General features: G+C 47.1%; 1 protein-coding gene across 21 annotated transcripts in view; it reads right to left on the bottom strand.

The window, feature by feature from the left end:
- Positions 1-1,284: 1,284 nt before the first annotated feature.
- Positions 1,285-23,337, bottom strand: part of ACACA (acetyl-CoA carboxylase alpha) — a 328,649-nt gene continuing 306,596 nt past the window's right edge. For 20 of the 21 annotated variants that reach the window (XM_039476073.2, XM_074388039.1, XM_074388040.1 and 17 more), the window contains 4 exons: positions 14,021-14,175; positions 13,195-13,365; positions 5,213-5,349; positions 1,285-3,726 (listed from right to left, as the gene is read on the bottom strand). In XM_039476073.2, coding sequence (XP_039332007.1) covers positions 3,603-3,726; positions 5,213-5,349; positions 13,195-13,365; positions 14,021-14,175 — 587 coding nt within the window. In that variant the 3' untranslated portion in view covers positions 1,285-3,602. Of the gene's footprint in view, positions 3,727-5,212; positions 5,350-13,194; positions 13,366-14,020; positions 14,176-23,337 lie in introns of those variants that run through there. The other variant, XR_012514502.1, reaches the window with a different exon arrangement.

Here is a 23,337-nt window from a genome sequence, read left to right as displayed (position 1 = left end):
GATTCTCCAAATAGCTGGGATTACAAGTGCATGCTACCACACCCAGCTAATTTTTGTATTTTTAGTAGAGATGAGGTTTCACATTGTTGGCAAGGCTGGTCTCAAACTCTTGACCTCAAGTGATCCGCCCGGCTTGGCCTCTCAAAGTGCAGGGATTGAGCCACCACACCCAGCCTCTGCTCGTTTTCTTTTTTTAAAATCTTATTTTTTAAGCCTAGCTTCATAGGGGCCACTCTTGTGCCTAATGGTCAGCCAATGATTTAAGCAGATGTATCTTGAGCCAGTGAGGCTTCTACCTTCTGCTGATAAGAGTGTGTGTGCGTGTGTGCAGGCTGGTGGGTGGCTGCATTTTTTTTTTTTTTTTTTTTTTTGAGACGGAGTTTCGCTCTTGTTACCCAGGCTAGAGTGCAATGGCACGATCTTGGCTCACCACAACCTCCACCTCCTGGGTTCAGGCAATTCTCCTGCCTCAGCCTCCTGAGTAGCTGGGATTACAGGCACGCGCCACCATGCCCAGCTAATTTTTTGTATTTTTAGTAGAGACGGGGTTTCACCGTGTTGACCAGGATGGTCTCGATCTCTTGACCTCGTGATCCACCCGCCTCGGCCTCCCAAAGTGCTGGGATTACAGGCTTGAGCCACCGCGCCCGGCACGGTGGCTGCATATTTAAAAATTCAGCAGTTTTGAAATCTGCCCTGGCTTTTACTTTCTGCTGGGCCCTCTGGCATTTCCTCTTCTTGTGCCCACAGATCCTGTCAGCTAGGGCTGTGTGGCAGCTAGCTTGGGCCTTCTCTAAAATCTCTAACAAGGGCCATGTGGCCCAGTGTTTACACTGAGTTATCAGAGCATTCTCAACTACCTGTGTGCTGAGAAGAGTCTTCTGAGAAGGACAGTGGGCCCTGGGCTTCAAACGCTTGGAGCTGTTATCATCAATAAACAGCTGCAGTCTTTCTTGTCCCGACCCTAAAGACATTGTCTTTTGGAGGGGACATTCCCGCCAGGACTCCCATCCAGCTCTCAGCAGGGTTTCCCATCCTGAAAATCTCAACAGAAACTAAAAAACTGATCTGCCATGGGCTTCCTGCATTTTGTAGCCTTTCAGAATTTGACCTTGATTCAGCTGGTAAGATGGGGCTGCCTATCCATCATCTTTATGCACGTTCAGGAGACCAAGGGTGTCAGGTGTTATGGGGCCACGGAGGGGCGTGCCCCACACTGAGCCCCTGCTAAAAGCAGAACAGAGATGAGGTGGCTAGGCATGGATTGAAATGACAAACTGTAACTCTTCTACAAACGTAGAGGTTTATTTCAACAAAATGTGTAAGGAGCGCGTCTGAAGCCCCTGCTCATCACGGTGTGTCTGTCGAATTCTGAGACAAGTGAAGGCTGTTTTGTGAACGAAGAGAACAGATAATATGGCAGTGTCCATTCAAGCAGGTCTTGGTCAGTATCCATGTATGCTCCTGCCTCAGTAGCCTTGCGTGTTGAGGGGCTGCGGGAATGGCAGATTGCTCATGTTCTGTGGCTCCGACTTGGACATTCCTCGTCTAGGGTTAAGACCTACAGTGAGGAGTTCTGGGGAAGGGGGAGGCGGCATTACAGGGTTCTAGAGAGGAAGCATACTCGTTTGTGTCATAATTTGGCGGGGACAGGGAGGTAAATGAGGGTAACCCACCCTGCCTCTGAAGCGATGCCTGGACTGGCCTCCTCGGGGATGTGGGGCTTCATACCGCTTGCAGGTGTGTGGGATTTGATTTATTGCAAAAAAGTATAGAATAATCTGGTGAAAAACGCTTCCAATTCTTACTAGGTAAGCAAATGACCAGCAATGGTCAATGCATTTTCCTGGACTGAGAATTGTCCCCCACCACTCCATGCCCTTCTCTCAAGGTGCCGAACACCCGCACCTCCCACCAGGGCAGCCAGGCTGAAGCTCTGACTTGGGGCGGGGGGCGGAGGGGGGGGCGCGTCTGCTCCACACCCAGCCATACAGGGCCCAGCTGCAGTCCAGAGCCATTGACAAGCCCAGCCAACCCATCTGTACAAATTCCTCCTGAAGAAGGGGACGTGGAGCTTGCTCGTGTGTAAACTACAGGGTTAAGGCTCAGAACTGTAGCTTGTCCAAGAGCGTTCATACCCCTGCTTCTCCGACACCTAATCCTCCTCGGTCGTCAGTGACAAATGCAGTTATATATATAGGAAGTGGGTGCTGTCCAGCCTGGTCACCTGCCACTCCTGCTTTAGGAACAGGGGAATCAGGAAGTTCTTTTCTTGAATAAACTAGAAGTTGAAAGTAAACTCTCTCCACCACCCGAGGGAGGCCCCTGATGCCTGTCAGGAGGGGCCAGGCCAGTAGGCCTGGAGGACAGGAGCACCATGACTGAGTTGTAGAGGATCTTAAGGACATGTGGATTCTGGGTTTCCTGGAAGCCTCCCTCACCGGGAAGGCCCGCTCCTGGCGCTGAGGGCGTGGCTGTCACCGGGGTCCTTTCAGAGCTCCGGGGAGACCTGTGCATCTGCTGCCTGTCTACATTCTGGGGAAGAGACAAGACCCAAAGAGAACAGAAATGTCAGTTGCTAGGACAGTCATCCTGGAACCAGGGAAGAGCGACTCTGGGGCCCCATGAAGCTCTCAAAACCGTCCAAGCTCCAGGCGTCACAGGAACAATGTTCCAAGGACTCAAAACAGACGATCGGGCTGGATCTCCACATGGTGTAAGTAACTAGTTTCTACCAGTGCAGAAAGGGCGGTCTCTCTGGTCCGTCCTCTGCCAACTCAGGCTTCACTGCCCGTGGGACCGCTGGCCTTGCAGCTCCCAGACGCGTGCGACAGCTAGTCCAGCAGTGACGTGCAGGCAGGAGGCGGGACAGAGACCTTCCCCTTTGTCCTCAGAGGCTGAACCCCAGGATGGGGTCCCCTAAATTAAGAATAACTTGGTCTGTTTTCTTTCTCTGCTTCTTGGCTCACGGTTTTGCCCTCATCTTTGAGTTCCCATGGAGCTTGCAGTAGATTTTACGCTCTGGTTTTTCTTCATAAAAGGTACTGTGGTGTGGTTAAACTGGGCATCGTTCCTCTCCGGTGCCTACTGCGTGCTGGCGTGCTGGGCTGAGAGCTGAGGTCATACACGGTGGACTCGGGGGCTTGTCTTCTCCCAAGCCCTCCTCTGCACTTCTGGCTGTGGCTCATGGGGCCAGGGGTGAGAGGGGCTGCTGACTGCCTGGCAACTCCTCATGCTCCCCTGTGCTGGGGGGCCAAGGGGCTTTCAGGACAGGAGGTGCAGCCCTGCTTTGGGTAGTGAGACCTCATGGTACTCGTTTGTACCTTTCATTGTCTTCTCAATCCTGTGCAGGGAGTGAAGGACTAGGCCCAGCCGGGGTAATAAATACTGAATGGGGTAGGTGTGACTGGTGGGCTGGAGGGGATTCTGTGATCTTACTCCCAGGATGTCATGCATAACCTAAAACACTCGAGGAGAAGCAAAATACCACTTGGACTCCAGTGCTGGGTCTCCTGTGCCTTTCATTACAGTGGTTGCAGTTGTAAACAGCAGCTCTAGCCCTTTTCTCCAGAGACAGGGCAGGGACAGGCAGGATGCTCTTCCTACGTGGAAGGGGAATCCATTGTGGAGAGGATCCGTACGACTTCTGCTCGCTGAGTGGGTGATATGTGCTGGGTCATATGGACGATGGAATCCATGGCAACCTCTGGATTGGCCTGGACCAAGCTGAAAGGGAGATTGGGAATGGTGAGACGAGAGAGGCGGAAGTGTCTAGCTCAGGACAGCTAAAGAACCGCCCAGTAAACCCGTGCGCACCGTCCACTGCACGCATTTTAGTCTCTGCCTCACCTCGTTTCCCTACATTACAAATATCCAGCCAAGGTAGTGCAAGACGAACCTGAAACACTTTGCTATGTTGAAAGAAGAATTTAAAAACCCACAACAAGAACAATGGGGGCATGTCACAAAGGCAGCCTGTGTGGAAGGGGCTCCCACTGGCTACATCTAGGACAATCTGGGCATCAAAATAAGCCCAATAATGAATCACAAAACTTCATGAGTCTATACCAATACTGAATGCAGCAATGAATTGGCAGGAGTGAGGGCTGCGTGGTGACTGGTAATTGCGGAGGGTGTGCTGGAGTTGGGAAGTTCTCATTTTGCAAGCTCACTGTAAAGACTGCACCCGGCAAGAATCTCCAGAGGGAGATTTTCATGAAAGCAAGATACTTGCATGGCCTTAAAATGTCTTCCCGCAGACTACCTATTAGGTGCAAGGGGGGAAATCAGTAATTACACAGTAGAGAAATGGAGCAACATCGTGACCAGGGGACGAAACTAACTTGAGGAGGGGCAGATGAACCCCATGTGCCCCCAGATGTGGTGCCCTGTGAAGGTTCTGGCCAGAGCACCTCACCTGCATCTCATCTTGGGGAGACATCAAACTCAACATCAGCAGCGTTCCACAGATGGTAGATTTCAGATAGTTTTTAATCATAGCCATATTTACAAAATTTACAAAGGTGGATCATTTTGTGACGGCTTCAGTGACTTGATGGCTATGTACATTTACACAGCCATCATAAAATGATCCACTTTTGTAAATTTTGTAAATAGATTCCTATTCTCAGCAAATGCACACCGAAATATTTGGCGGTGAAGACCATGATATACGTAACACCTGTAAGTAGTTCGGAAAAAGGAGAAGTACACGTTTGGGAGAGGGCAGGCACACTCACCAGTGACAGCAAGAGAGGGAAAATGGAGCAGGCGAATCAATACAGATCACATATCGGTGTGTTCTTTGTACTGTTTTTAATTTTATAACTTTTCTGTATGAAGCCTCTAGAAGAATACAGCTGGCTCTTGGCTGGAGGAGGGGAGAGGAGGTGGTAACCACCACACATACAATCGGCTTTCCTCCCAGAGCCTTTCATCCAGTTTGAGTATCGGCATTCAGAGCTAAGAGGTGGGCACAGTGAACTAAGCCTTCCTTGAGCCAAGATTAATAAGTGCCCCTGGGGAGCGACAGCTGAAAAAGAATTGGGCTTCAGGGCCATATCTGTACCTGTGGGTCAACTACAGCTGTCTCAAACAGCAAGAGACCGCAGAGATTGCAAGGTTTCTGCGATCATCTCATGATTTGTTTGGAAACTTTTTATTCCAAAGCAATCAGCCCCTTCTCTGTCGGAGTTCCCCATATTGGTCTCACCTGCGGATCTGCTTGAGGACGTAGTCTCTGCTGATGCATTTGATGTTTTCCTCTATCACGGAGCGAACGCCATCCTCCTCTGTCAGCTGTTTCTCCAGCCACTCCACCAGATCTTTATTGTTGTCCCACACATAGGCCTGCAAACAGATGACTCTTGGTCAAACACCAGGGGTCAGGCCAGGCCTGGACACCCTGACTGTTCAGGATTCAGGGTGCTTACTCCGGCCGCGTGCTCCGTGTCCACGATTCTCCTTCACTGCTGTCATTGTGCAGGAGGAGGAAGTAGGCCTCGAGGCAGGAGCTGTGCCCCTTCTCCTCCCTTCCTTTACAGACACAGGTGCACACCTGAAGCCTCCACTGGGCTCTGCCAGGAGCACGGGTGCTCATACCCCGACTCTGTCCTGGCAGACCCTAGGGCCTACCTATGTGACAAAGGCTAAGAGAATTCCGTGACTTGAGAGAACCAGTCAAAAGCCCAAATTACTTAGTAAAGTGCGACTGAGAGGGCGAGGCTATTTGGTGTCTTGCTTTCAGAGAAGCTGAGACACATGCCTAAAGTGTAAGTCTCTAGTCCCAGCGAGGCCTGGCGGTCACTGGATCGATGACGTCTCCTGAGATAGACAGAGCTCAGCGTCTTTCAGTGAGGCATGGACTGTGGACTGATGGGAGGGAAGTCTTGTTGCCAGGGTAGAGCCACCAGGTCAGACACCTACGCCCCACTTTATTATCCATGAGAGTTTTCAAAAGGATCGAGATATCTATAGCCCTGAAAGTCTCAACAAACTACCTCGCACCTCCTTTTCAAGATCATTTAGCTGAGTATTTCCTAGGTGGCTGACTACATAATAATTCAGGAGTGTGTTAGAAGCCTAATAGCCTTCTCCTTGCTCTCTTCTCCTCTCATTTTCTTTAAAAATCATTTAGGAATCGTTTTGTTAATGGTTTCCGGAAAACCAAGTACCACCATTAGGGCTCATTCATATTTATGTCATTTTGTTTGGGTAATTAAACACAAAGCTCGTCATTTAAAGGTGCGCTATCCTTCTCTGTTACCACTAACGAAGTCAAAGTCAGAATGACAATGAGTTTGGCGCTGTAATTTAATAGGTGGGTGCGTTGGGGATTCTGAGGCTTTGAGGCTTGAGAAGTGGCTACAGGAAGCCTGTATACAAGCAAGGTCACCAAAGCCACAGCTGTGACTACTGGGCTGCAGAGGAAATGTTTTCATCACACCCTTCAAGAGGCCTTAAGCAGTACGAAACTGAGCACCGGGCTATTTTCTAACTATCTCGTGCCTTCAAATATCATGGTTTCTTTTCAGACTCTCACTGCCTGTCTGTAACTTAGCTGCCGCCTTAGTTGTGACTGTGGTTATTTAATGTCTGTCATTTCATTGACTTCTCTGTTTCTAAAAATTAAGGAGTTGTTTACGCTGGAAGGATGAAGGCTTCCCAGGATTAAGGATCAGCAGTATGGCTCTTCTAGTTCTTTGTCCATTTCTTTTTCTGACTCGAATGTGCCCAGTTCTGTTTGTAGTCACTGATAAGCAGATCTGCAATTCTTCAGCTGGGGTGCTGAGCGAGCTCTCCCTCTGTGCCTGGGTCAGGACTCCCAGCATCTCTCAAGGCTAAACTGCCTTGAGAAAGTGTTTTGCGCCTAAGGAAAGGAGGGGCCACGTCAGCCCCTATCCATGAGGCAGGGGGAGCACTGCTTTTCCCATAACATGGTCTGAACTCAAGTCTTGTGACCCAGCTTGCTGCATGCCCCACATGGATGAGTCCCCCTGGACTCCTAAATACTGTCACCTAAATTTCAGCATTTCCATTCCCATCATTGGCAATTTACACTTGTGCTCCATGGTTTCAGGACTTCTACACATTCCCCTACTTATGAAGATTGGGGTAGTTGGGGGGAGGGAAAAATAAAACAATAAATTTTTCTTGGGTTTCTGATGGTGAAAAAAAGAAACCCAAGATTTTTAGATTTACCCAAGAATCCCAAAGCCTTTAGTTTAGGAGAATATTTAATACTCTTATTAATCATTTTTAATCCGTTTGCTTTTAATTAAGAAACAGCATGATGCTTTCCTATCAACATATGCCAGGGAGCAGATTAATTGTGGCTTAAGATAACTCTCCTTGATTGGTGTAATGTATTAGCTAACGAGATGCCTGCTTCTAACGATGCCTAGACACTACACTGGAAAGCCAGCTACCCTCTAGAGAAAACTCTTCTGCCTTCCCCTCCTGCCGCCAGAGTATGCTAGGTGTTTAAAGTAAACATTTTGAAAAGTTCCCAGACAGGATTAGAGCAGTGCATTCCAAGCTTTTTCAGATGCTTGAAAATACGGGCCCTATATAAAGGATCTGCTGTTTATGCAAAGTACAACTGGGTGACAATGACCAAGCCAAACCCCAACAGATGACAGCCTAGAGTACATGAAGGAAAGGCGTCTCAAGTCCTCATCAACTGCACGTTTAGCAAGAATAAACAAACTGATGTACCCATAGTGCCACTGGTTTTTCTCAACAGACCTGGGAGGGTTACTATACTGTTGTAGGCTAATTTGTTCCACCTGGAAAAAGCAAGCTCCCTTCCACTGGGTTGCAGAGTCCACATTTTTTTTTTTTTTTTTTTCCCCAGACAGGGTCTCACTCTGTTGCCCGGGCTGGAGTACAGTGGCATGATCACAGCTCACGTGATCCTCCTACATCAGCATCCTGAGTACCTAGGATTTACAGGTATGCCCCACCATGCCTGGCAACATTTTTTTGGTAGAAACAGGGTCTTGTTGTGTTGCCCAGGCTAGTCTTGAACTCCTGGGCTCAAGCAATTCCCCTGCCTTGGCCTCCCAAAGTGCTGAGATTACAGGCGTGTGCCACTGTGCCTAGGCAGAGACTATAATTTCTTGTTTGCTTTCTTAGAACAGTTGTTAAGACTCATTAATTCCAGTCACCCAGGAGGATAGGCCAACCTTATTCCCAGGAAGAAGCCATTATTATTTCCCTCCTTAAAATTATGAAAATGGGTCCGGCACAGTGACTCATGCCTGTAATCCCAACAGTTTGGGAGGCTGAGGTGGGGAACTGCTTGAGTCCAGGAATTGGAGACCAGCCTGGGCAACATAGCAAAATCCTGTCTCTACAAAAAGTCAGCCAGGTGGGGTGGTATGCACCTACAGTCTCAGCTACTTGGGAGGCGGAGGTGGGAGGGGAGGATCACCTGAGCCTGGGAGGTTGAGGCTGAAGTGAGTCGTCATACCAGTAGACTCCAGCCTGGGCAACAAAGTGAGATGGAAAAAAAAAAAAAAGTAAAATAAAATGTGGCCAGTCATTCCTAGTATTCCAGCGTGGACTTCAAACAAATGTGATACACTGGGTTGCTAACCTCATGACAGGCCTGGGCCCACATGCCACCTGTCTGCCAATCATCTGTATCAGAACATTTTACCGATAAATTATCAATAATTCAACATCACACCAGTGGCCTGTCCTACAGTGAATGTTCAACAGACACTTTCCTCTCTGCATCAGCGGATAAGTATCTCAGGCACTACTCAGACTCACTAATTTTATGTAGTAATTAGTCTATCTCACAACATCTAAATGACCTGTTTGCAAAGTTTCATTTCTAACATATTGGATCGCTGTTAAGCCCTCGTTAGACAAATGGTTCAGAAGACCAGGGCACAACCTGATGGATGTGAGCCCTGATTACTATGCCCTACCAATAATTCACCTTGGGAGCTGCTTGGAGACACCTCCAGCCAGGGGGGCTCCTCCCATTTCTGTCCTTCTAGACTTCAAGGAAACATGCAACCCGATGCGGGTGGGAATGGCATACACATCCCAGGGTTTACGCGTATTTTGGAAAGACATTTTCAAGATGCTTACACTTGCAAGGCTAAGCCCTATCCAACAGAAGCCCAGGAAAGGATGTGATTTTTTTCCGGAGGCTTTAGAGTACAATAGCTAAAGGCCATGTGGGCTAGGGTGGCCACCAGACCCCACCGTCCTGTGAGCCAATCCCATCTCAGCTCCAGGCCCACAGCAGGGCCAAGCAAAGCTTTCCAGGTTCTACTTTACTTTCTTCCCGCCTGGCCCTGTGTGAAAAGTTTGGTGTATGAGACTTATTCATCAGTAGCCTGAGGCCAGGTTTTGAGGTCAGTGGAAATAAGCGACCCTATCAATAGTGCTTTTTCCTCTATGATCCTCACAGGGGCTTCCGTTGAACATTCATTTCACTTGGAAATCCAGAATAAGAGTGAGTGGGTAGGTATGTGAACAGTAAGAACACACCATGGCATCAGGTTGTGGGCACATGAGTGCATGTCAAACCAAAGAGCGTCTGAGTGCCCACTGTGCTCAGGAGCCAGCCCCCTTTCCACCAAGGCTAATCAGCTGTACATCTTTAAATCTATGTTGCTATTCTTTTTAACCTTCTAACATGGAGGCGGGGAAACTAGCATGTTCTGAATGTCTACTGAGCACCAGACATTGTGTTCCATAATTTTTCTTTGTGGAGACAGAGTCTCAACTCTGTTGGCCAGGCTGGAGTGCAGTGGCACCAGCATAGCTCACTATAACCTCAAACTCCTTGGACCAAGCGATCCTCCTCCCTCAGCCCCGTGAGGGTATGTGCCACGACACTCAGAAAATTAAAAAAAAAATCTTTATAGACAGGGTCTTACTTTGTTATCCAGGCTGGTCTCAAACTCCTGGCCTCAAGTGATCCTCCCACTTCAGCCTCCCAAAGCACTGGGATTACAGGTGTGAGACGCCACATCTGACCTATACTCCATATTTTACTCATCATGTTATTTAAAACTCACTGAAGCCCATGACATAAACATCACCCCCATTTTACAGATGAGGGAATGGCGGCTTAAATAATATGCCTATGCCAGTACATGACAAAGCTGGGATCTCAAAGTTTATGAGATTTCAAAACCCACATTCTCATTGTTCCATGCAGAGTCCTAATCTCAATTTCTACTACTGGGTTTGAGAAGCAATAGATCAATCAGCCTGTTTGAAAAACCACATCCTTCCAATTTCGGATCTACGAATCAAGAGAGAAAACATGCCCAGGATACAAATGTGTGCCACGTTCTTATGACCCAATTTAAACTACCGTTCTTGTTATTTTCGTCAAGGAGCTGTAGTGATGCTTTGCTTCTGCCTGCAGTGAAACTGTGAACCATAAACCCTACTACTTTCTACAGTAGGATTGTCCCAGTGGATTCAAACCAACTCCCATAACTCATGGTAACAGATACCTCTAAGGGAAACAGAAGAATTACGGTGTTCAGTAATATAACATCACCATGTCTTCAGTTTTCTGTCCCAGAATCTCTGTTTTCAGGATTATGATTAAGAAAACAAATTCCGCAACAAAAAGAACACACGGCATGACTAATAGACGCCTGTCATGAAATGTCTTTTCTTACCAGTGACCAACCACAGTAAGGACTAGAGGGTCACTGCCTGGTGCAAAGCCAGGGTCTAGACTCGGTCTCTGCACTTGAGAAGCACAACACGCAATATCTATCGCTGTTTGAAGAACCAAAAAAAAAAAAAAAAAGTGATTTAAACCATTTCCAAACAGCAAGCAGATTCGACATCACGCCTTCAGAGGCACACAGAGGCTTTTGAACACTGCAACCCTTTCTTCTCTCAAGGGCACTGCAGATTTTATCACCCCCTCCAACACTAAACTAGGTCCTGCTGAGTCTGCAGAATACGGAAGGAGGTTTCAAAGCCACATGCCCTGACATCACAGGATCACCCGTCCTCACGTTCACTCCTTGGCTTTCCTCTCCGAGAGCTCAGGAGAATGCTGCCTTCTGTAGCTGGGCATACGGGAAATCGCCTCCATGCTTGGCACAGTGTGCTGCCAGTGCCTAGGCAGCCTCTTTCTGAGCTATGGGGCTGGAGTTCTCTTCTGTACGTCAGTTCCGGCCAGGAGCTTGTACATACGTGGTCAACTATTCTTTCCATTGATAAGAGATGGCAATGACCTATTTCTCCAGACGCTTTGTGCCCCTGGGAGCAGGATGCTAAGGAACAACTGAAGGGCCTATCTACTTGCTTCATGCTTGGAGGGAAGCTATTCCTTCTCCTCATCCTTGTGCCTACTGAGGCTGGACACATCCATTAGTGACTAATGTGGTAGGGAGGCGGGGCAGGCCTCTCCTGGCCACACTCACACACACACACACACTCCATTTACCTAGCCGGCCACTCTTAACTGGAGAACAACCTCTTATTTTACACTTGCGTGACTTTCAATGCCAACTTCCACTAGAAGCTGCCAGTAGCCACTGACGAAATTGTCTCACTCAATTATGATGCCACAGACTGACCTTAACCTGAACCAAATGTCAGAGAAGGCTGTGATCCCCGACTGCACGTCTGAAATATTTATCCAAAGCAGCTTTTCAGTTGTAAAAAAAACAAAAAACAAAAAACAACAAAAATGGACAGACTAACACAAAGGTGAATCCTAGAAGCACCCCAATTCACCGGCTTTAAAACTGACAGCAAAGCTTGGAGTTCCTCCTCGAGAACGATTAGCAGAGGCTTCAAGCAACACTTTCCAGGCAGAGGCCAGAGTGCCCCTCTTTGTGGACCAGGACGCTTCAGGCCACCACCAGCCACCCAGCCCTCCATCAATACTCTAACCTGGTAGCCACCAAATGCTTTGATCACATAGCGACGAGAAAGACAAATATATTTTGAGCACATACTACCAATATTCTGACAAAATGTGTATATGATTAATCCATCTATTAATTCCTAATAAAGGTTAATTTCTTTTTGTTAGTAAAAATAAATAGAAATAAAAGTCCCAACTTTTTCTTCCCATCCTCTCCCAAAGAGTGTCTTGTGCAGCCTGCTATCCCAGGGGCAAATGCTGGTGGCCTTGCTGGGTCATGCTGGCTGAGACCTGCCCCATCCCCAACGCTGAGGCTGCAGCACCAGTGACACCATCTCAGCGGGGTCACTGCTCTAGGTCATGAGCCCTCTCTGTGAGATCGCCCCAAGAAAATGCCAGCTTCATAGACCCCTTCCCTGCGTAAGGGTGGACGCTTCTTCCATCTCCGACTGGAAGTCAGCAGCTCTTTAGTTGTGGTCATGGCATCTCCTGCCTGTCACATCCTGTCAGGCTTCCGCTCTTGGCCCCTCCAATTCCCTCCTCCACACAGCCCCTGAGTGGTCTTTCTAAAACAGAAATCGGTGCATGTCACTCCAGTCCTTAAAATACCTGAGGTGTTTCCCATAGGCCTCAGGACAAAGTCCAAACTCCTGCATGATCATGCCCCTGCCCCTTCTTCCTACCAGGCACCCAGTCTCTCAGCCGCCCTAAAACAGTTGCAGGATGCTCCTTCGATGCATGCTACTCTTGCTTTGGGATGATGCTAGTCCTTCTACAGGAACATTCCTCCTAAGCCCTGACCGCCCCCAAATCCAGCCTTTTCCCCTGGTTCAGTTCTGCTTTGTTTTCCAGCCTCTGCTGAGCCATCCCTTACTCCACAAGGCTTCTCAGACTCTCCCACATCCTTCCCAGAGAGGGTCAAGGGTCCTCTCTCTGTGCTCTGACTGTGCCCTTTGCTCTGTTTAACATGGACCTCTTAAACTGTCTCCCCCTCTAAATGGTGAGCTCTGTGTGGATAGGAACAACATCTGCCTCTTTCACTATGATGTCCCCAGAACCTAATGCAGTGTCTAGTACATGGTAAGCATTCAAAAAGGTTTGCTGAGTGACCGTATGAGCTGCAGATATGCCCTACTACCTCTTCTAATAAGATGTCGTGGCGTGACATGTTAGGGGGAGTAGCTGGAGGAGGAAACGGCTTGGAGCTCTGTTTCCCTTCTATTCCTGTCCTTAAGAGGCCTGTGGACTCTTAGCTGGCGGGCCTCGCAGCCCTCAGGTGGTGTGAGGAACTCAGAAAAAGGCTTCTCTGCGACTGCTCCACTTACCTTCACTGTTCCTTCCACTTCCACAAACCAGCGCCTTAGCATGGCTTGAATCTGGCCGTCAGTCAGCTCAGGGTTGGCATTGTGGATTTTCTTCTTGATCAGGTCCTCCAGCAGGAGACGCCTGAGCCGCCAGTAGAAGAAGGTACGGGATGTTTTCCAATCCAGGATATCCTACATGCAGAGACAAATAAGCTCAGTCAGCCCGGTCCTAATTCCTGCTCAATGCTGTCTGGAGGGAAACCCACAGGCACAAAAACAGATTCTCCAGGCAAGCCCTTCACAGACCCAAGAGCTGGCTGTAAACGTCTAGTACTTCCAGCTGTCCCCCAGAGGAGAAATGCAGACACATGCCTGCTGTTTGCAGCACTGTGCACAGCCCCGGGCCTGGCCAATGCTGATCCCACACATGGCTGAGATGTTCTGGGAAACAGGCTGTGAGTTCCCAGATAACTAGACTGGGAGAAATTGGTTCTGAGAAGATGGATCAATCAACTTGCAGATCAATTATGAATTAGCTGCTGCAGAAACCCTGACCCTACAGTAACCCATATCCTGAGGACCCGTCACCAATGAAGGCACATGTGACTCAGTTTCCCACCAGTAAAATGCAGCTTACCTCCTAAGGAATTAATGGAAGTCGAAATTTTAGGGTAATAGATACAGAAAAAGCAAAAATCTAAAAAATACTGAAAATGTTTTGATCTGCAGAAGTTGTTTTAATTTGGCCTTCGTAGCTCCCTGCGTGTGAGCCTGTGTGCATGACACACACACTTGCTCATCTGTGGGCCTCTGACAAGTCGGGAGAAGTGGCAACACTTGTACTTACGTTAATAACACCCTTCTCCTGCATCCGGCCTGGTGTGTCATGCAAGTCAGCAAACTGCACGGCCACCTGATGGTAAATGGGAATTAGGAATTCCTCCCGTTCCTTCAACTTGTTCTCCAACTCCTTCCGCTCAGCTGCACTTAGCTCTGGGGTGCCTGCAATTAGATACACCTGCCCGTCATACTCTGCAGTGACCAGGAATCTCTCTGCACGGCAGCAGCCACAGTCACAGGAAGCTTAACATCAGCCTGTCCCCGCTTCCCTCTGTGTCCTGGCTCTCCGCTGTCTTCTCTGCTCTTTGCTGATTAACAGGACCCTACAAGATGTGGGACCAGTTTTTACCTTGCCACAGGAAGCCCTCTTTTCCCTGTGGCAGTCACGAGTGTGAAGGCAGGATGGCAGCCCCTCTCCCATGCCTCTCCCTGAGCAGGTGCAAGCAGCCACCCAGAGGCCTGCAGCATCTTGCTGATACCGCCCAGGCTCCTCCTTCCCGAGGCCAGTACTCGCATGCTGACACCATGCCCACCCCTGCTGACCAGCATCCAAGTGGCTGGGCTATTCCACATGTGGGGTGTGGTGAGGGCACCCCTAAGCTCCAAGCACAAACTAGCAGCTCCCGTTTCCCAGTGTACATGCCAGTGACCTGGCAAACTTGGCAAGGACCTGAACAACTCCTAAGGGTACAAGCCGCAGTACTTCACGGCTTCTAATCTCAAGTTTGTATACGTTTCACCTCTGATTAGTAGAACTCAAATGAATTAGAGCCAGATGGGCGTGTCTTGTGTCAGCTCAGTGGATCAGCCTATGGTCTCCTGCCTGGGCTGCTACACCGAGTGACAAAGACATTCTACTTCTTGGGCTAAAGGAGGAGGAGGATGTAAAAAGAGAAAGGCAGTCAGCAAACCTCATTTGGATCACTGCACACGGTACCCTGACTCAACAGACAGGAGACTTTGGAACTCCTTATAACAAGGAGGGACCCCCGCCCCCGATCAATAGTGTCCCAGTAGAGGTGTTGCTATGATGTGCTTTTCTTCCTAATTACTCTCAGAATGGGATCTGCAATCAATACGGAAAATTTAGCTGCCTGCCTAGTAAGGAGGAAGTCAGTCTAGCTGAAGGGGCAATAGGTGACATCCCCTGTTGTTAGGGAGAAGCTGAAGTGCTTTGTCACCAAAGCTGACAAATAAATACGTAAGCACAGGTGATAGGATGCAGAAGAGGAAGGTCTATTTCAAGCATGCCTGTCTGGGAACAGGCCTTGTTTTTTACACCACTATGAATCATATGCCATCAACAGCCTTGGGCTGCTGACTGAGCCATAAGTATTATACATAAACACAGGTTAACAGGAGGGATATAACTATAGTCTTAGTTTCATTTTCATGAGTGTTTTGGATGCTCAACTCCACCTCTTTCTTTAAGCTCATCGCCATTTTAAAACGGTGATGAAGGTGCCACTGATCTGCTGCTTTAGGCCCCGGCGCCTCAGCAGCCTTCCTTCCAAAACACCTAAACGGCATGAAGGCACCGGCCCCACACTAAGGGGTGACACAAAGGCCCTCGCATTCTAGTGCAGATCTGCCTGGAGGGCTGAGGGCAGGAGGGCTGAGGGGTGCAGGGCTGAGGGCAGGAGGGCTGAGGGGTGCAGGGCTGAGGGCAGGAGGGCTGAGGGGTGCAGGGCTGAGGGCAGGAGGGCTGAGGGGGGCAGGGCTGAGGGCAGGAGGGGTGCAGGGCTGATGGCAGGAGGGCTGAGGGGTGCAGGGCTGAGGGCAGGAGGGCTGAGGGGTGCAGGGCTGAGGGCAGGAGGGCTGAGGGGTGCAGGGCTGAGGGCAGGAGGGCTGAGGGCAGGAGGGCTGAGGGGTGCAGGGCTGAGGGCAGGAGGGCTGAGGGGTGCAGGGCTGAGGGCAGGAGGGCTGAGGGGTGCAGGGCTGGCTAGTGTCTTCAGAGATGAGATATTCGCAGAACACCCGCAGCAGGGAAGCAAATGCTTTCCCTCCTCCAGAGAAAGAAACCAAGATCCCCTGGAGAAATAGCCGATTCTAGGGCTGAGGCAGGGAAAACATCAGACCAACCTGGGGTATGTTGTGACAAAAAGCAAGGAAGCCCTCAAAAAATGATGAGGACATGTTAGAAAAATGCAGGAGCCAGTTTTGAATGTGTTCCCACTGGCCAAATCTGGGACAATGAGCACTCAAGTAAATAATGATGTTTGTTACCAGACGGAGTATTTGTGGAATGAAACTAGAATCTACCAGTCCACCTTCATGTAAGTAATTAAATGAGGGAAAAGGGAAAGGGAACACGGTCTCTTCCAGCAGAATAGTAAGTGTAGAGGAAATGATGGAATTAGAAAAATCACCGTTTTACAAGCATCACAGTAAATTATTCTGCCAAGAATCGTTAATGGATGTCAAAACCAGTGGGTTAAAGTTTGATAAGAAACAGGATATTCACAAAGTCAAAATATTCCTTACAAATCACTTATTAATTACAAAGGGGAAAATGGTAACTTCATAGTAGATTAACCTAGTAAACAACACCTTAAACAAGTAGTTACATTATCATTACCAATAAGACAGACTGATACCATGACTCCTGATGATGTCCTGAGAAGGACAGAACATGACTTCCGCAACATTCCTGCCCAAAAAGCAGAATCGGAATCTAACCATGGGGAAATAGAAGACAAACCCAGGGCTGGGCGCGGTGGCTCACGCCTGTAATCCAAGCACTTTGGAGGCCAAGGCGGGCGGATCACCTGAGGTCGGGAGTTCAAGACCAGCCTGACCGACATGGTGAAACCCCGTCTTTAAAAGAATAAAAAAAAAAAAAGAAGAAGACAAACCCAAACCGAGGAAACACGCAATAAAAATAGTGGCTCACTCTTAAAAAATGTGAAAATTATGAAAAACAGTGTTCAAAGAATCAGTCCAGATTAAAGGGTACTAAAAACACTTGACAATGAATTTCAGTGTCTGTTTGACAAGGAATTTCAGTGTATGCTCCTTAGGTCAGATCTCAGGCTACCCCCTCCAACAACAACAAAAAAGCTAAAAAGGATATTGAGACAACTGTTAAATTTTTAATATGAATCATGGATTAGGCAGTAGTATAAATGTTTATAGTTCTTGATTTTGATAAATGTATTGTGGTTATGTACGAGAAAGTCAGTGTTCTTAGAAATACACACTAATATTTATGACTAAAGAAGCAGGAGGGCTAGGTGCGGTGGCTCACACCTGTAATCCCAGCACTTTGGGAGGCTGAAGTAGGTGGGTCACTTGAGGCCAGGAGTTTGAGACCAGCCTGGCTAACATGACAAGACCCTGTCTATACTGATAATACAAAAATTAGCTGGGCATGGTGGCACACACCTGCAATCCCAGCTACTTGGGAGGCTGAGGCACAAGAATTGCTTGAACCCAGGAAGAGAAGGTTGCAGTGAGTCGAGATGGTCTCACTGTACTCCAGCCTGGGCGACTGAGACTCTTTTCTCAAAAAAATAAAAATAAAAATAAAAAAAGCATGAGGTCCACAGATTACTATCAAATGACTCAAAGAAAATGCGTATGTATTTGGAGCAAGAGAGAATAAACACGTGTATTTACTATGTGAGTGTGCAGAAATAATAAAGCAATGGGATCAGATATTAACAGTAGGTGAATTTGAAAAGCACTGTATTATTCTTGTAACTTTTTTGTGAAATTATTATCAAATAGCTGGAAAAGAAAACGTATTCCTGGCTATCCAATGCATACAATCAAGAATCGAAGCTAATATTTATAGGGTACTGGGCACCATTCGAAGTGCTTTATATCTGTTAATTTATTATTACAATCACCTTAGAGACTGGTATTCTTATTATTTCCATCTTTACAGGTGAGGAGATGAGGCCCTGGGAATTTACATAACTCACCAAGGTCACAAAGCTAGCAAGTGACAGAGCCAGGACTCAAATGCAGCAGTTTGGGTCCCCAAGCCTGTGAACACTGTCACGCCGTCTCTTCTTGCTTACTTGGGCAGAAGACAAGTGCTTCAGTAGTACTGTCCCTTTAATTTCTGAAAGGCTAAGTGATGATGGCGGACTCCTGGCTGATAAAAGTTCCATCTTAGTCCCAACTCCATAATGAAGATCAGGACAGTGTTTCCAACAGTCCTCGTTCGGACGCAATTTCCTAGGCAGGTCTAAGATTTAAGAGTTGCTTCTTTTGTTACTGGGAGTTCAAGAACCAATACAATAATAGGTATGATCACAGCCCTGCTGGGAGCAAAGGGATGGTAAGACCACTGACATGGCTGAACAGGGATGAACAGTTCTAGACGCTTACAACATTCTCCCTCTCTACACTTGAATGCACATATACATGGACCATATCTAACGCACCATTTATGGAGCATTTACTGTGTACCAGGCACTGCACTCGAATCTTTCAGGATCACATAGATCATAGTCACCAAGCACAATTCAGATCTACATACCTACATCTGCTCAGCTGTTAACACTGCTGCCAAGCTGAATACTTCGGTATTACTGAGTGCTTTCCCAGTTGCTTCAGGTACATGACCTCTCATCCTTATGACCACCCAACTTTACAGCCAGGGTATCTATTTTACAGATAAGAAAACCATGGCTTTGAAATGTAAAGGGACTTCCCCAGTGACACCCAGCTCTTTTTTTTGAGACGGAGTCTCATTCTGTCACCCAGGCTGGGATGCAGTGGCATGATCTTGGCTCACTGCAACCTCTGCCACCCGGGTTCAAGTGATTCTTCTGCCTCAGCCTCCCGAGTAACTGGGATTACAGGTGCCCGTCACTGTGCCCGGCTAATTTTTGTATTTTTAGTAGAGACGTGGTTTCACCGTGTTGTCCAGGCTGGTCTTGAACTGACCTCAGGTGATCTGCCTGCCTTGGCCTCCAAAACTGCTGGGATTACAGGGGTGAGCCACTGCACCTGGCCGCGTACAGCTCTTAAGAGGGAAAATCATGATTTACGCTAGGGTCTGGGTCTCTCCAAAGCCTGTGTTCTTCCACATTAAATGGTACTGAAGCCTGCCAGGCAGATATCCTGCAGTGGCCACTGCAGGGAAACCAGCTGGAGAATTGGTTTGTTGTTAGCAAGGAGTTAAGAGCAAGGCTCAGCACTGGCTGCAGAAGAGGTAGCAGCTATGGGCCAAGAAGGACAGTTTTCTGGAAACCGGGCTTTGGCTTCACCAAGTTGGAAGGATGGGGGATGCTGGTTTCTGGGCTAACAAAGGTCTTGCCCTCTCAATCAAGCTATTCTAGAGCTTTGAAAGAATAACAAAATAAACACTTCTAATGCTCTGGCCCTCCTGAGACTACGAAGATCACAGGACATTCCTCCAAAGCCCGCCTTGTTGATTCCTTCAGTCATGCCTCCGATTATGGTTCAAGACCCACCTCAAAAAAGCATCAAAGCAAAGCAAAGACTGAAGTGGAGAATATATGTGTTTTTAAATGCACATGAGAAAGGCAAGGATTTGTGTGCTTTGTTTTAGGGAAAAAAAGGTTTTTAAAATTTTTATTTTCTAAAAATAAAAGGCTGCTGTTAAGCCAGTTATATTCATGTGTTGCACACCAAGGGTCCCTCTCTCCTTGTACGGCAAAGCAGCCAGCCCCAGTAATGATTTAGGGGAGATTAACAAATATGTCAATGTCTATTTTCTGCTTAATTTAAAAGCGGCGTCTATAAAGATTTTTGACTTCTGAACCCTGTTCTCCTGAAAGAAAGAAGGTAAGAATGAGGAGGGGGATAAAGAGTGATTATCCTATCATTGATCGTTTGTCAGGAGCATTTCTTATTCACTGGACTATTGTAAAAAGCTAAGCTCTCGATCAATCCTGTAAGCTCCCTGTACAATTAAATATCTTGAAATGGCTTTCTTTCTTTTCTAGCCAGATTGCAGGGCCTCAGGCTTTTTAGGAAAGCAAGTTGGTGTGTACGCGTGTGTGAGTGTGTTTAAGAATATGCTACAGAGAGAAAAATCATTCTTTTCTAGAATCCTACATTAGGAAATGGCTGAAACAGGAGGAAAAAAGGTAGGTTGCTCTCATCCTTTCCTATTCAAAATAAAAAGTCCCTATGCAAGTTGGGAGGATTGCCTGAAGCCAGGAGTTCAAGACCAGCCTGGACAACAAAGCAAGACCCTGTCTGAAAAAAAAAAATGCCAAGTGTGGTAGCTCACACCTGCAATCTCAGAACTTAGGGAAGCCAAGGTGGGAGAATGGCTTGAGCCCAGGTGTTCAATACCAGCCCGGGCAACAAAGCGAGACCCTGTCTTTCCTCTCCCATGCCCCTAAAAATTAGCCAGGTGTGGTGAGGCGTGCTTGCAGTCCCAGAGATACTCTGGCAGCTGAGGCAGAAGGATCGCTAGAGCCCAGGTGTTTGAGGCTGTGGTGAATTATGACTGTTGTGCTGCACCAGCCTAGGTCAAGAGTGTATAATCTTTTTTTGAGATGGAGTCTCACTCTGTTGCCAGGCTGGAGTGCAGTGACACAATCTTGGGCCATTGCAACCTCTTCCTCCCGGGTTCAAGCGATTCTCCTGCCTCAGTCTCCTGAGTAGCTGGGACTACAGGCATGTGCCACCATGCCCGGCTAGTTTTTTGTATTTTAGTAGAGATGGGGTTTAACTGTGTTGGCCAGGATGGTCTCGATCTCCTGACCTTGTGATCCGCCCGCCGTGGCCTCCCAAAGTGCTGGGATTACAGGTGTTAGCTACCACGCCCGGCCAAAAGTGTCCAATCTTTTGGATTCCTTGGGCCACATTAGAAGAAGAATTATCTCGGGCCACACATAAAATGCACTAATGCCAATGACAGCCGATGAGCTGAAAAAAACATTGCAAAAAAATCTCGTAATGTTTTAAGAAAGTTCACAGATTCGTATTGGGCCACATGCAGCCTGCAGGCCACAGGCTGGACAAGCTTGGTGTAGGTGAAAGAGGGAGACCTTGTCTCTTAAAAAAAAAAAAAAAGTCCCCATGAAATCCTAAAAATGCAAACTTCTAATTAAAAATGTTAAAGAGTTAAACAGAGAGGAAATATCACTGATCAAATAAGAAGAGCTAACAGTATTGAGATCTTATTATGCACTGGTACTGTTTAAGTACTTTTCATCTCAATTAATCCTACAACAATCCTAAAAGATCAGATGAGAAAACCGAGGCACAAAAAAGATAACTCGCCCAAGGCCAAAGCTAGGAAATGGTAGAGTTGTGATTTTGGACTAGGTAACCTGGTTTACGAGCCCATGCTCCTTAAACAAAACAGTTCAAACTGACTTGAAAGTGTCTGCAGCATGGTGGCCTGTCGGGTATTCCCTGGAGTCAGGATACAATGAAAAGCCACATTTCTCCTCCATGGGATCAAAAGTGAAGAAAGGCTGGGCATGGTGGGTTGTGCCTGTAATGCCAGCACTTTGAGGCTGAGGCGGGAAGGACTGCTTGACGCCAGGAGTTTCAGACCAGCCCAGGCAACACAGAGAGATTTTTAACTCTACAAAAAATTAGCTGAGGGTGGTGGCACATGCCTGTAGTCCCAGCTACTCAGGAGGCTGAGGTCGGAGAACTGCTTGAGTCTGGCAGGTTGAGGCTACAGAGAGCTATGATCATGCCACTGCACTGCAGACCGGCTGGCAGAGGGAGAATCTGTGTCTGACAGAAAAAAGAAAAAGCTGAAGAGAAACTCCCAAAGGAAACATGATTGCTGTAGCAGGAGGCATTTTTTTGCCCAGCCATGACACTTAAATAGGCCAGGGGAAGGCCAGCCCTAGTTTGTGTATGAACAAACTACATGTTCCAAGTAGGATTTGGGGGAGGTGACATCTTCAAAGCTCAGAATAAAAATCAGACGGGTAGACTAAAAATTCTCTGCTCAGCCAAAGGCCCTAGTGACCCTACTGAAATCTTTTTCCTTTTCTGAGCTGAGTTCCTCATTTATGTAACAACAATCCTAATCTGGCATACAGGGAAAATGTTTTATAAAAGAATGTGATTTTAGTGTTTTTAAAAACATTCTCAACTTTTAAAAAAGTTATACTTGGTGATGGGCATCTGTAATCCCAGCGACTTGGGAGGCTGAGGCAGAAGGATCACTTGAACCCAGGAGGCGGAGGTTGTAGTGAGCCGAGATCACACCACCGCATTGCGACAGTGGGAGACTCCGTCTCAAAAAAAAAAAAAAGTTATACTAAGAAGCCTATGTAAATTTAAATCCAATTTTAACTTTGATGGGCCCTTCTTCCTTTTCTTAAGAAAGCAATTTGCTTTGATTTGTTCAATACTTATGATGCTAGAGATAAGAACTAGACCACCCTCCCCAGAAAGCTCCTGAACATCTCAGATATTAAAACTTACTCCCATCCCTCAACCTTGAGACTTTCTGAAAAATCAGCATAAAAAAAGACTGGAATCTTATTAAGATTCAGAAGTACAAGCACAAGTAGCTGTTTAAAAGATCTATGTAATCACATTTTCTATGTTGAAAGAAATTTTTCTACAAAGATAGTAAGATAGGGTAAAAAAAAATCCTGCAAAACTATTGCTATAACCACAACAGGTGTGCCTTTCTTTACACAAAAGCATTCTTGAAAAACTGCGTAAATCAGATCCTGTTTTAAATGCCTTAAGGGAGCTATTTTATGAGGAACCCTGCAGTGAATCCTTTGGTAAGGCAAATAATCCTTTTGTAATGGGAATAATTTCTCCCAATGTATCTAGTTTTTTTTTTTAAATCCCATTTTCATATATCTGCTTTTCTTCAAAGGGGGCCATACCTATCTAAATATACCCACATTTGCATATTGATTTTAACAGCAATCCTCTCAGGGGATGTTTAACCCTAAAGCTCCTTGCAATAGTGTTAGTGCTCTACTGTTCATATTTTAAAAAATCTTTATATTAATAGTAAACCCAGAGATTTCCAAATAGGAATAAAAAAATAGTGCTGCCCCTTCAGGCTTGTCTCTGTGTTACCATGCAGGCATATCCACATAAAAAAGTCAGGAAATAGCATAAAATTCTCTGAATTCTTCTGGTAGAAATATATCTCTGCAGTCTTCATTATTCCCCTTCCCTAACTTTGCCTCCCTATGTCTGGCAGGTCAGGATACTGGGATCTGGTCATTTGGGACCACGACACATTCTGATGACAGCTTTCTCTTGGGTTCCCTCTAACTAAATGCCTGCCAGGTCCCTCTGGCCAAACGTAATTATGAATCACTGCTTCCTTGCAGGAGGCAAGCCCAGGTGCTTTTATAAATACAATCGGATAAAAGGATCAAACTAAAATGACCC

Source organism: Saimiri boliviensis, chromosome 17 (assembly GCF_048565385.1).
Source record: "Saimiri boliviensis isolate mSaiBol1 chromosome 17, mSaiBol1.pri, whole genome shotgun sequence".
In the NCBI taxonomy this organism is placed as follows: Eukaryota; Metazoa; Chordata; class Mammalia; order Primates; family Cebidae; genus Saimiri; species Saimiri boliviensis.
Note: the sequence above shows the minus strand (reverse complement) of the source record. Positions and strands in the feature narration are given on the sequence as shown.